This window comes from Colius striatus, chromosome Z, assembly GCF_028858725.1.
Source record: "Colius striatus isolate bColStr4 chromosome Z, bColStr4.1.hap1, whole genome shotgun sequence".
NCBI classification, from domain to species: Eukaryota; Metazoa; Chordata; class Aves; order Coliiformes; family Coliidae; genus Colius; species Colius striatus.
This window is the reverse complement of record NC_084790.1, coordinates 58396356-58408801: the sequence shown is the minus strand read 5'-3', so window position 1 is coordinate 58408801 and position 12446 is coordinate 58396356. Positions and strand designations below refer to the sequence as shown.

Sequence of the window (12446 nt, the reverse complement as noted above, 5' to 3'; positions counted from 1 at the left end):
TGGCAACTAAAATTCTCACAGAAAGATGGCAGTTTCTTGATCCATTCACCACATCAGGAAAATCAGTACTAGTCATGTAACCTTCCTTTTTACCTTTCCCCAAACATTTCAATCCTTATGCATATACAACACGGCTTTCTAAATCAAAATGTAAACTTCCAATCCAGAACAATAAATTCTCAAGGCCAAAGGCATTACATGTTCATGTTACTGGAAAAAAAAAACCCCACAGTGCTTTCTGCATTACATAGATTTCCCAAGCCTAAAAGAAGCCAGCATGAAGAAGACGGGAACACAAAGGAAGACATTTTCTATCAGCACAGTTTGCAGCTGCTAAAGCACACATTTTAGGTACTGTCACTTTTTGTGAGCATTAGAGGAAAGAGAAACTTGGAAAACAGACCTGAAAATTAAATTAACAGCAGTTTCAGTGGACACAGAAAATAAAATAAAATAAGAAATACACTCCCATGTTGCTGGGAAATCAAGATGCGATAAGGGAAATGAACACTCCAAGGTAATAAAAACACTTCTTTTGCTCTGTGTTGCTCTGAACTTAAAACAGTTACAAAACAGTGAGTCACCAGAGCTACAGTTAAAACCAGCCTTTTCTCCCAAGTAATTAACATATACAGCTTTGTTGGACTTTCAAAGAATACTATGCTAGGACAAAACAGTACAAGTCAAAGAGACAAATTACTCAGTTTTTAATAAGGTTTTAAAAATGTCATGAAAGTCATTGACTACAAGTTAATATTTACTGTCTTTTTCTCTTTATTATCATATCAAAGATTAAAGTAGCATGCATAAAGCCAAATGTCTTATGGTCACCATGTCGCTTCCACTCTTCATATGACTAATAAGTCTTCCAGACTTCATATGACTAATAATAATATGCAGTCTGATCTAGGTGAACCTGCTTCTGCAAGGGGGTTGGACTAGATGATCTCTAAAGGTCCCTTCCAACCCCTACCATTCTATGATTCTATGAATACGCAATTCTTGGTCTACATTACAAAAAAAAAAAAAAAAAAAAAAAAAAAAAGAGTAGTTAATAAAACTGAAGTTCTGTATCTTAGAACGAACCAGCCATCTTGCCAACCTTTGAAGCTGTATAAAAGAATAGGAAAGAACTTGAAAGACATCCCTTCATTGCTTTCAAACACTTGGGTTATGGAAGAGGTATTAAAATAAGATTTTCTGGAAAAAATAAAGTCTGTTTTATTTACTTGACTTGCATCTTCCAAAGGAAAAACAATACTTTCATTATGAAGGGTTGGTAGAACAATAAATGGTATGGGGTTTTCTTTGTCAGTGTTCAACTTCATGTCTTGTCTATAATCTGTATACAGAAATGTGACATGTGAAGACCCAGACCCCAGTTGTAGTGCAAGCAGAATCGGAATCAGAATCATTCACTGTACAAGCATCCCCTTTTCTTATATCCCCCGTTTTTTTCTAAGCAGAATCATTTATTGTTCAGCAGCCTTCAGAGCAGCTGTGCTGAGAACTTGTTTGATACTTTCATCTCCTGTTCAAGCAGAAGCTCCTCCAATCAGTTGCATGTGCTTGCTGTGTTCACACACCAGTCCACTTCCTTCTCACACTGTATGGAGTTCTACATCTTGGTTTCCTGCATCTCCCTCTTCTTTGTTTAATTGCTGAAGAAGCAGCATAGTCTGTATCTGAGCATGCATTACTTGATTCACTGTTCCTGTAATCAATCATAAAGTGCACAAATCCTGCAATACAAAGCAAGCAACAAACAAATGCACCCAGTGCTAACAAGAAAACAATTCCCATCATTAATATTATCTTTAACCAAGAGCCCAGTCCTGACCACCAACTCAGCCTCAAAAAAGGATTCCAATCACTCGCTTTGATTTGTTTGGTTAATCCTGAATACTCTTATGTACTGACTCTAAGTGATCAAATTCATCCAACACATGCCTTCAAAATCCTCACAACTGTGCCTTGTGCTTGCAATAAAAAAATCTATGGCGGCTCCATACTGCAAAGTGTCATGTCTGGTCAATGTCTGATAACAATCCAGTTAGTGGTAGTGAAATGTCACGGTTAAATTTTGCAAGCCAACATCCTCACTTATTAAGCATTGCCAAAGCTTGAGCAGTCCCAAACCAGGGATAAGTGACCCTCCTATCCTTTCCGCTCCAGGCAAAGGATGCCTGTAATAATATTTACACTGAAACAATTGATGGACGCATGTCATATTTTCCATGAGCAGCATTAGAGCCGCAAGAACTAACCCTACTTGGAACTGTGAAGGCTGATTTATGCTTTTATACAAATTACACTGCTAGAAATCAAAGCAAAACTCGGTTTCTAACTCAACACTTGCATATAAAATGATAGCCTGTGGTGTAATGACACCATACGTAGTGTTTCACGGGGAACCAATGTTCCTGTCCAGATTCTTCCTGGGTTGTTTTCAATTTGTGGTGAATGTGCATGGCAAGGCATTCCATCATACATTGTGGGGGGTCCATGTACATTTGGGCAGCTGCCTTGCTAACATCTAACATCACTATGCTACATCAAACAGAAAGGAACCACCATAGACACAAAACGTATCTGCATGTTTTTGACAAAAAAATGTGACTCAAATGCACAATTTTGGTCCATAGCAGAAAGGACTGGAGGGTCACTTATTGAAATTTTTTTTGCAATGATCATCTGTTCTGGTGAAAAAAGTTATGCAAAAGTGTGGGTTGTTGAAATAACTGAGGGGTAGCTAAAGTCACTGTAGCATGATCTGCAATACGATTACCCTCTGCCAAAGGTCCAGGCAAAGGCATGTGCAATTGCACATGTGTAATAAAATATGAGTGTGAACACCTTGAAACATAACACCACAATATTTTAAGCTGGATAAACAGTTCAGGATTATTGACTTCCTTCAAAACAGTACCTTCAATCCACTTCACTATATCTGTAACATAAAGAGAATCAGAGATATTAAGCTTAGTTGTTGGAAATAACTAAAATGCTCGAGCTACTGCAGCAAGCTCCACCACTTGAGGTGAGCCTTTGATTATCTGAATGTCCTGATTCCAGTCATCTGTTTCTGTCCTCCAGAGCACCACTGCGTGATGCGTTTTTCCAGACCCATCAATAAGAGATACATGAGACAAAAGGATTTTAGCTCCTAGAGGAAAAAATCACTAAGAGAATTTAACAGTACATATTTAGGTAAATGTACAGACAGTTGTACTTGCATCTCCTGTTCACACAGAAGCTCCTCCAATCACCTGCATGTGCTCGCTGTGTTTACATGCCAGTCCACTCTTTCTTACACTGCATTGAGTTTTGCATCTTGGTTTCCCACACAGAAATAAAACCAATTTTAAAAATGCTTCACATTAAAATAACCTTTCCTGAATATAAGAAGGGCCACAGGGAATGATCTTTACTAGAATATGTAAAATAGGTTGAGGCAGGGTGAAAAGGGGCAAGCTTTCCAGAACAAATCCTTCTTCAGGTCACATCTGCTTTAATACACTGATAGTAAATAACATTTGTCATTTTAATTAGCTAGTTAAACATTTCACTGATAACTATATTAATTACATTATTTCACTTGTGCGTAAACCCCTTAAAGCTTCTAAGCTGTTGTTCTTCTGAGGTCAAACATACTCTAGGTGTAACGAGAAATTTCAATTTCAAATTAAACTTTTTTTAAATCTTCACTGGCAACTAACACTATTCACAAGTACATCCTACAGTAAGAGTAATAGATAACGGACTCTGTGAAGATCTATCTTTTTATCTGACTACATGACTGTAAGAGGTTAATAATAATCTCATTATTTCAGTTAACGAAAGAGTTTTTGGGTCCCTGAATATTTCCTTCCACTCTCCAGGTGATGGTATAAAAAGGCATGGGTTTTACATCTAAATATGAACCTCTGAAATCAGCTGAAAGTTCTATCCTGTTCCAGAGATAAGGCTAAGTCCAAAATGGCTTTGAGACCCTTTGGCAGCTAAGACCTGTCACCTAGCTATTGTTTCTGTACTTAATTATAAATACATTGTATTTCCCTATAAACAAATACTTGAAAATAGAGAAAACAAGCAATAATTTCTTAAATAAGGAGAGTGATAGGGATCTGCCAAAGGATGTTGCTGAATTAGTAAGATAATTGGCAAGTAAAAATGCCCACGCAATTTCAGGACCTGGAATTTAGAGCACTATGATGGGATAACTACAGAAAACATACCATCTAGTATCCTGAACTAACAGTTTTCTTTTTAGAAGACTATCACTGAATTTCAAAGAGAGACAGATGTACTTTTGTTTTCTAGCATTACATTAGCTAGGGCTAAAACCCTGTGCATGAAAGTAAGAATTGATCTTTTGTCTGTTTTAAGTGATCTCCCCAAGGTCCCAGTGCTCACTCCGCTGCCATGCAGAGGGCACTCTCTGCATCATGGATGCTCTCTTTCAGTCAACGCTTGTCCTGCTCCAGCTGGGTAAGAAGTCTATTGAGCTGACGCAGAGATTGATCTTTTCTTCTCAGCTCCATCTTTGCCTCGGAGAGTCTCTGCAAGCAGACAGAAAGCAGAGTTGCTTGTCAGCCCAAATAATTAACTTCAATTTATGCCATAGGCTATTAAACAAAGTGGAAAATAGACTGACTGTGAAGTAGATTTGGAGTATTACACACCAAGTTTTTATGAATTCTCTAGTAAAAGCGCTACTAACTCAGAACCCACCAGATTTTAGTATAACAACTATGCACAAATATGTTTTAGAAAATAAAGTGATCTATTGTTCAAACAGGTACTCTGCTACAGTTACTCTATTTACAAATAACAGATATAAACACAGCACAATTAATCAAGAGTACAGCACTAAAGAGAACAGAACATTCTCAAAACTTGAAATGAAAATTAAAGAATTCACAAAGAAAGGCAATAAACAAATTAGTATTTATTTAAATGTTCTGCACTATGCAGAAATCTCAGGATTAAAAAAGTAAGAGCCTACTATTCTGTTAGTGCATAAAGTAGAGCTTTACTGCAATTCTTGCTAAGACTAAGTCACTATTTTATGCTGCTTTCACGATTTTTAACGTTAGTTTTCCAATATGCAAAATAGTATGTGCATTTTTTTAAGGTTCCTCTCTATCTTAGAATTAACACAACATGCTTTAAATCAATTCAGATAAATCCAATAGATGACAAATAGCAGACACAACTAATTAATACAGAACCTGACTAGTTGCTACTCCTTTCTGCTGGGATAAATCAATACTTTTATAGACTGGACTATTAATAATATGATTTCATATTTTGCTAAATGTTACATTTTACTTACAGCTGTTAATTGCCTTTTTAGAAAGAAATTGTAATAGGTGGCTATAAACATTCTTGTACAAAATGCAAATTCCCTGACAGATTCTAAACCAATATAGAAGGATAGAGAAGGCTGCACGGTTGTAAGACTGAGCTCTTGTACCTTGTTTTCAAAATTTACAATATGTTTTCTGATGAAGTTTCAAGAATGTTCTGCATAATTTGACTTCAGCAGTACTTGACCTAGACTGTGAAACACAGTGAACGTGTATTATGCTGTGGATATGTATTAAAAACAGCATACACAAAAGACTGATAAAGATGTGGAGTACACTGAAAATTCAATCTGAAAAAGCTTCAGACCTAGCTAATCATCAAAGTCACTTAAAATATATGCTAGAGAAAATTTCCATAAAACAACAACGTACAGCATAAAACTCCATAATCCTGCAAAATGAACTGAAATCTGTGTGTTGAATAAATTCCCTTCAGATATTTCATACAGCAAAGAAGCAACCAGTTATTTCAACAGTGTATTTGTAGGTACAGTGCCACTAACTGGACTCTCTGTTCAGCAGTTAGCAAAATTCAGGCTGAAATTAATCACTGCTGTAAGGAAAAGTCAGGTGTTATATTTAAAAAACTCTAACCCCCTGAAATATTAATATTAGTCTTCCTCAAATTACCACATATTGAATAACTCTATTCTGCTTCTTATGTCTTTATTTTCAAAGATTTCTATTTTTCACCTAAGAAAATATAAACCTACAGATCTCACTCTTCCTCTGCCTTACTAGCGTAAAGATATCCAAAACCAGGGATGATGCCCTCAGAAATTCCACCCTAATGCTACCTGCAGATATCAAAGCTCTGACTGAACAGCTGAATTCCTGAATTGTCAGATTTTTCAGAAAAGTTGCTTCCAAGACACCAAATGTATATTATCAAGGATAAAAGTGGCCGTCTCTAATTAAAGAACAAAAAACATTATCGTCTGCCATTTACTGCCTTTACTGTTTGTTTGGTTTGGACTAAGTCAGCATTGAGGAAATACCTTTGAAAACAGAGTATTAATTCTTCACCTACAGTCCCATCTTTTGACAAACAAAGTTTCTTGAATAGAGAACAATGTTTTGTCAATGTTTTTTCCACCTCACTTTCCCATCTGATTGAAAAATCTGCTTTTAAGATGCAGTCACAGAACTGACAAGAGCTCTGGCTCTTGTAGGATAGATAATTCTGCTAATACTTTGATGCACGCAACTTTTGATGTAGAGGCTGCTGGAACAGTCTGGCTCTAAGATCCTAGGAGTCTAAATGCATGGAGAAAGACAGAATAACAGGAACATTATGAACATTTATTTCATTTTTTTTAGCTAGGTATCCTTTTATGGGGGTGAAGAGGTATCTGGTCCCGTATAAAGCCTTCATCACTCACCACAAATAGTGAAGAGACCCCACTACAAGTTAAAATCTCCTGGGAGTTTCTAACAAATCTTGCTGACCAATTGCAAATACAGGCCTATTAACAGGCAGTAACAAGGATGAAAGCATGAAGCCTAACTCTTTGAGAGTCATGGCCAGCAATCCACCTAGCTGATAATGAAAGAATACAGAAATGATTAAATCAAATATCTCACTGAACAGCTGCTTTATTATGTTCAAAACTTGCACCATTACTTACAGAAATATCCAAAGATTCAGACTTGATCTATCAATTATATTGTAATATTTAAGCAAAACATAAATTGATTTTAGCTCTCTAAAAGTAGTTTCAGCATTCACTTGAAGTTCCTTGGTACTGTGGGTTAAAGTCAAGCCTCAAATACAGTATGGAGTATTGTAAAGTAATGGCTGCTAAGCCTCTCTTTTTTTCCTTCTTCAGATTGATCTAATTAAAACCCTTGATAAACTTTATGGACTCTAATATTTCCAGCTGAGTGACTGAAACCAAGAGGGTGTGCCTCAAGGCAGCAAGGCAACAATGATAAGCAGCAGGTTAGCCACTAATTTCTCAGCCAGGGTAGATTGTGAAAGTGTGATGTACTGATATCCAAGAAAGTGTTCAGGAGAGAATAGGATAAATCAAGTTTAATAACTCTGCTCCTAATTGTTCCCTCAATGCTCCACTCTAATTACTTGGAGAACTCTCCTGACTGTCACCTGATATTAAGTTGTTGGAGGCTGAGTGTGGAGCAGTGAGATAATCAATAAACATTTAGTGGGGAGAAGAATGAAGATCCCGTTAAGCAGTGGGAACCTGCAGCACCCAAAGCCCTTCTGCTCATGAGAAAACCTATGGGAGAGCCATAGTGATTGCAAAGCAATAATCCAAAGCACTGTTTTTAGGCCTTGAGGCCTTTAGGCAACAGTACATTTGAGAAAAAAAGGTTAACACGGTCACCCTAATTACAGCCCATTTTCACATTCTTCATATATAAGCGAAGACAAGCCAATTAGGTAGAAAGGAAGATAAGGGAAGTTTTATTTGTATACTAATTAAACCCCTGATGAAATTAAAGGAAAAACATACAGCTCTGTAATTGTGTCTGAGAAAGGTCACTTCAGGTTCAGTTATCAGAAAAGCACAGCCTTGAGATATTTCACTTAATCCACAATATAGCCCTTATTTTGCCCCCCAGGTCTTTGTATTTACAAAAATAAGAAAATTTCAAAACCTGATAATGCATTTATCTTGAAATGCTTTCTGTGGACAATTACAATTGTTATAAAGTTGAGGCTAAATACGATAAGAAGAATGAAGGTTTTAAAAACCTAGTATGTCTGCACATAGTTCTGCAAAGATGCTGAGCTTTCACTTTTCAAGCACAAGTGAATCTGAACCAACTTAGAAGACAAAGTCCAATTTACTGACATTCCATAAAAAGCCAGTTATCTATTTAGTTCAGATGTTTAAGCATTCAGGTGCTAATTCTTTCCTCTACAGTCTACCAAAAGCTTATAGATCAGTTGAGTTTTCATCAAAATCCTTATAAGGAGCTCCCTTTAGAGATATTTTAGATTCACTCTTTTTATTTTTTTCCATAAACTGAGCATGAAGAAACATTTGTTAGACACAACAGCAAGTAACTGATAGCACTGAAAAAAATTCTCATTTGATGTCTGTCAGCTGGGTCCTTCCATAAATAATTTTAACAAGCTTAGGCTTTGCAGTAAGGAATCTCTTTCTTCAAAACCAGTCACAAAACCAAATCAAAGTTAATACTGTCATTTTTTACACATAAAAAGCGCTCCATTCAAAAGATAACAGATGGACAATCACTCTAGGCGAATGATAACAGTCATACAGGTTAAATTCATGCAAAGTATGTGTGACACATTTATACTGACAGCATATTTTCCAAGATCAACTAAACCCAGATCAAACTGCTTACTAAATTAGATTTAAATTACGCAGACGCAACACAGCACTACAAGATATGCAAATAACCTGCAGTATGTGTAATATGAACTGATTTGTGAAATGAAAGATTTTCTCTTCAGGATGAAGTTTTATATATGTGTTTTCTATTTACATGCAAAATATTACTTTTTTAAATATCTGTTCACTGAATACATCCTGAAAATTATCCTAAGCACATAACTAACAAAATTTCCCAATTAAAAAAGAACATGAAGTTTAGTAAATGTCCATTCCTCCAACAACTGAAACACACCTCCCATTATCTCTGTTGGCAAATATAATCTTCAGGATGACCTCTGAGTGCCTCTCAAAGGGTAACCTAGAGAAGACTTGCATTTTCAAAAGGTCCAAATCCAAAATGTACCAGAAGTTACATTATTATTTAATGTCAACTGCACTTTTAATGTACATGACTGCAATGCAAACCAAATAATATTAGCTCAAACTATACAGCCAAATTTCCATAGGACATTTTCTGAAAACAATTCTTACTTAGCAAGAACAACTCAAAATGAAACTACTTTCAAAACAGATTAAAAATCTCAGAGAAAAAAAAAAGTTCTGTGGCAAAAAAAAGTAACAGAGTTCTCATCAACACATTTAAAAAAAAAAAAAAATCTAAGACATACATTTAGACCTATGTCAACAAAAGATGGATTTAGCCTTCACAACTGGAAAGCAAACTGCAATAATAACATGCTACATAAGGATTCACTGTGTTTCATGGTGGCTGCAGTAGTGTCTTAAAACAGTTGGAAACTAACTCCATGTGGCTGTTCTGCTCTTGCAAAGCAAAGCTAACCTGAGGCTGACCACCCATGACATCCCTTCAATAACAAATGGTTTCACATGCCCTTTAAACTTCTCTAAGAAATGTGAGTACTCAAAAGGACATTTGAATGAGCATTTTTTTCATAAGCTAGCATTCTGAAAATGGACTTACCTAATGTCTCTTCTCTGAAGTATTATGATGAAGCATTGAAGCAGTTAAACACAGCTTACAGATCCCAGTGTATCTAACAAGGTGCAAAATGGCTCTTCATGTCTTTGAAAGTGCCCTGTGTAATGAAGTCACAGAGCTCGAGCAGGTCTACTAAATAAAACAGTAACGTTACCCAGCACAATGTCTTTAATAATAATCAACAAAATCCTAATGAACAAAGGGATACTTGCAGACATAATTTCACATTTCTGACACAATGTCAAATATAAAGGCTTATCACTATTTTAGAAAAGAATTCCTCATAAAATTGGAGCATAAACTATGTTGCCAGCAGAAAGCTTTAGCCAAACCAGTAACATAAAAAAGTCAAGCAGTCGTCTACAGACAACTGTAAGTTAAATGATAGTTCAGGTAGCTCAAAAAGCAGCTGTGATATTACAGTTAATCAACAAGACCTAGAACACTTCAAGAAATATTTCAATAAAAAATTTCAAGGGCCACTCAATGGATTGGGTGGGGAAAATGTGTACACCTATCTCACAAGAGATTTTTTTGTACAAGTCATTTGAAGTTGTAGTTACTCACATTGTGACAGTGAATAGCATTACCCGTGAATGTCTAGACGGTCCATTTATTGACTGAAGCTTAGCTCTCAGACATCCAAGCAGGTTTATGCACTACAAGCACTTTACCTGCAGTGATTCAGGCTGGATTACAGTACCTCAAAGACTTAAAGCTAGGTTTGATATCTCTGTGCTACAATGCAGGTTCACTTCTCAAGAGAGAAATCTACTCTGATGAACAAGAAAGGAACTTATTTTTCAATCACATTAGCTCAAAATATTTAGCAAAGGATAAATGGAAATGCTTTAAGTCACTGAGCTGCGTATGCTTTAAAGTTATTGTGAATGAAAAGAGATTATTCCTTTAAATACAGCACCTATTTTTTAATAATTCCACATAATAACACTTCTTCCAGAAGAGGTATTCTATATTCACAGGTCACTCAGCTTCAAGATAAGTAAAACTAAACAAAACTTTGAGAATCTTTATATCAACTGATCACAAACGGTCCACACATGGGGTAGATCCTTGTGGACCACTGTTACTAGAAAACATAAGCATTGGTGTTACCATGTGTCAGCTGGACAAACTGTTGCAGCATTTGAAGAGAAACAGAAGCTGAAGAAGTTGAGGGACATCTCTCTGAATATCAAGAAGCACTGTGCCTGCCAGACATACACTAATCCATCAGAGATAATAATTAAGCCCAACTTTTAAACAATGCTTTGTAAAATATTAAAGTACATAATAAAATTTGTCCATGTGATAATCTAGACATTTTTATAATCTTCAGTGCTAAGTGAAAATGTTAGTATTACTGGAAAGCTCCAGAGAAGGATTATATCACTTTAATGAAACAAAGGTCTTTTTAGAAAAACTCAGGCTTTGCTACTCTTAAGTGTACTAGAAAAAGCCTTGATGACTCACTCCTCATTCACCTTTGCCATGCTACCTCAGGTTTGATGTTTCTTTCTTCTCCCCTGAAAAGTAAATTTCTCTCTCACTACAACTGCTAACCCTGTGCAACTGCAGACTAGACAAGATCCAGCCCTGCAGGAGCAGCAGTTTTTCAGTGCTTTGTCAGTGTCATGCCTTTAAATCAGTTACTTAAGTGCCACAGAAAAGAAATAACCCTTTTTTTTTTTACTGTTTTACCCTGATAGACCCTCAGCTTTATAGTTCTTACAGTTTCAATATTTCAGAAAGATGGTTTATACCTCATGCTGCAAAAGAAGACTTTTCATAACTCTCTTATGTACCTGTCTTGTGTATGAGGCACCAAACCTGACAGGGAAACTAGTGCTGCTCTGTAACACTGCTCTCTGCTAAACACTAGCATCTGCCATACTGTTGCTTAATTTTGCTACACATTATCTAATAGTGCAGGCTAGCACACAGTATACAAGATAAAACCAGCACATTTTTATGGTTTACAAGTGCTACTGTATCACATGTACACACATAGAAATATTTAGCTGGATATTTATGATGACACAACATATTGCACCAGTTCCTTGCATTTCACAATAATGAGAACTGGGCTCACACCATTTGTCTCTAATCACGTCCTGCTGGTTTTAACGATTATGTACTACCAGTGACATTTCTAAACCCAGGAACAGATTATTTTAAGTCCTCCAAATTATTCTTCCATTGCTTCTGCATCACTCCATTTGTTTGGAATGTCAATTTATGCCATCTAAAGTTTTGATCCGGCTTCAGCAAAAGTCTTTCATTTTCTTTACATAATGAATTGGACAAATCTGGTGTTTTTATTGTGGCACTAACGTGAATGTGGAATTTGGCAGATTTATAACTTCATACAGTTTACATTCAAACACTGTCCTCTCCTTCTAGAAGTGTTCTGATGAAATAATGCATTTGTATTCAGGTATATGTGTTTCCACTGACAGCCCCAAATGCTGTTTAGTGTATGCATATTTTATTTTAATATTATGCCAGACACATCTTGCTGCATGAAGTATCTGCAGGGGGAAAACACGCATACATGATTCTCTTTATCCCTTTTACTCTTTAAATCTCAAAAAAATAAGAGTGACTTGATAAATATGTCATTTCATACTAAAAGGTCTGGATTTTAACACAGGTCATCCATATCCTTTCCTTCATTAAAAACTGGTGAGTAGTCTTCTTAGCAGAAAGGACAGATAGAGTAAAACAAAATTTAACTGATGTGAA

General features: G+C 36.1%; 1 protein-coding gene across 1 annotated transcript in view; it reads right to left on the bottom strand.

The window, feature by feature from the left end:
- Positions 1 to 12446, bottom strand: part of CCDC171 (coiled-coil domain containing 171) — a 128559-nt gene that overhangs the window by 32968 nt on the left and 83145 nt on the right. Inside the window, 1 exon segment of the mRNA XM_062018832.1 lies at positions 4417 to 4562. Within this exon segment, the coding sequence (XP_061874816.1) occupies positions 4417 to 4562 (146 nt within the window).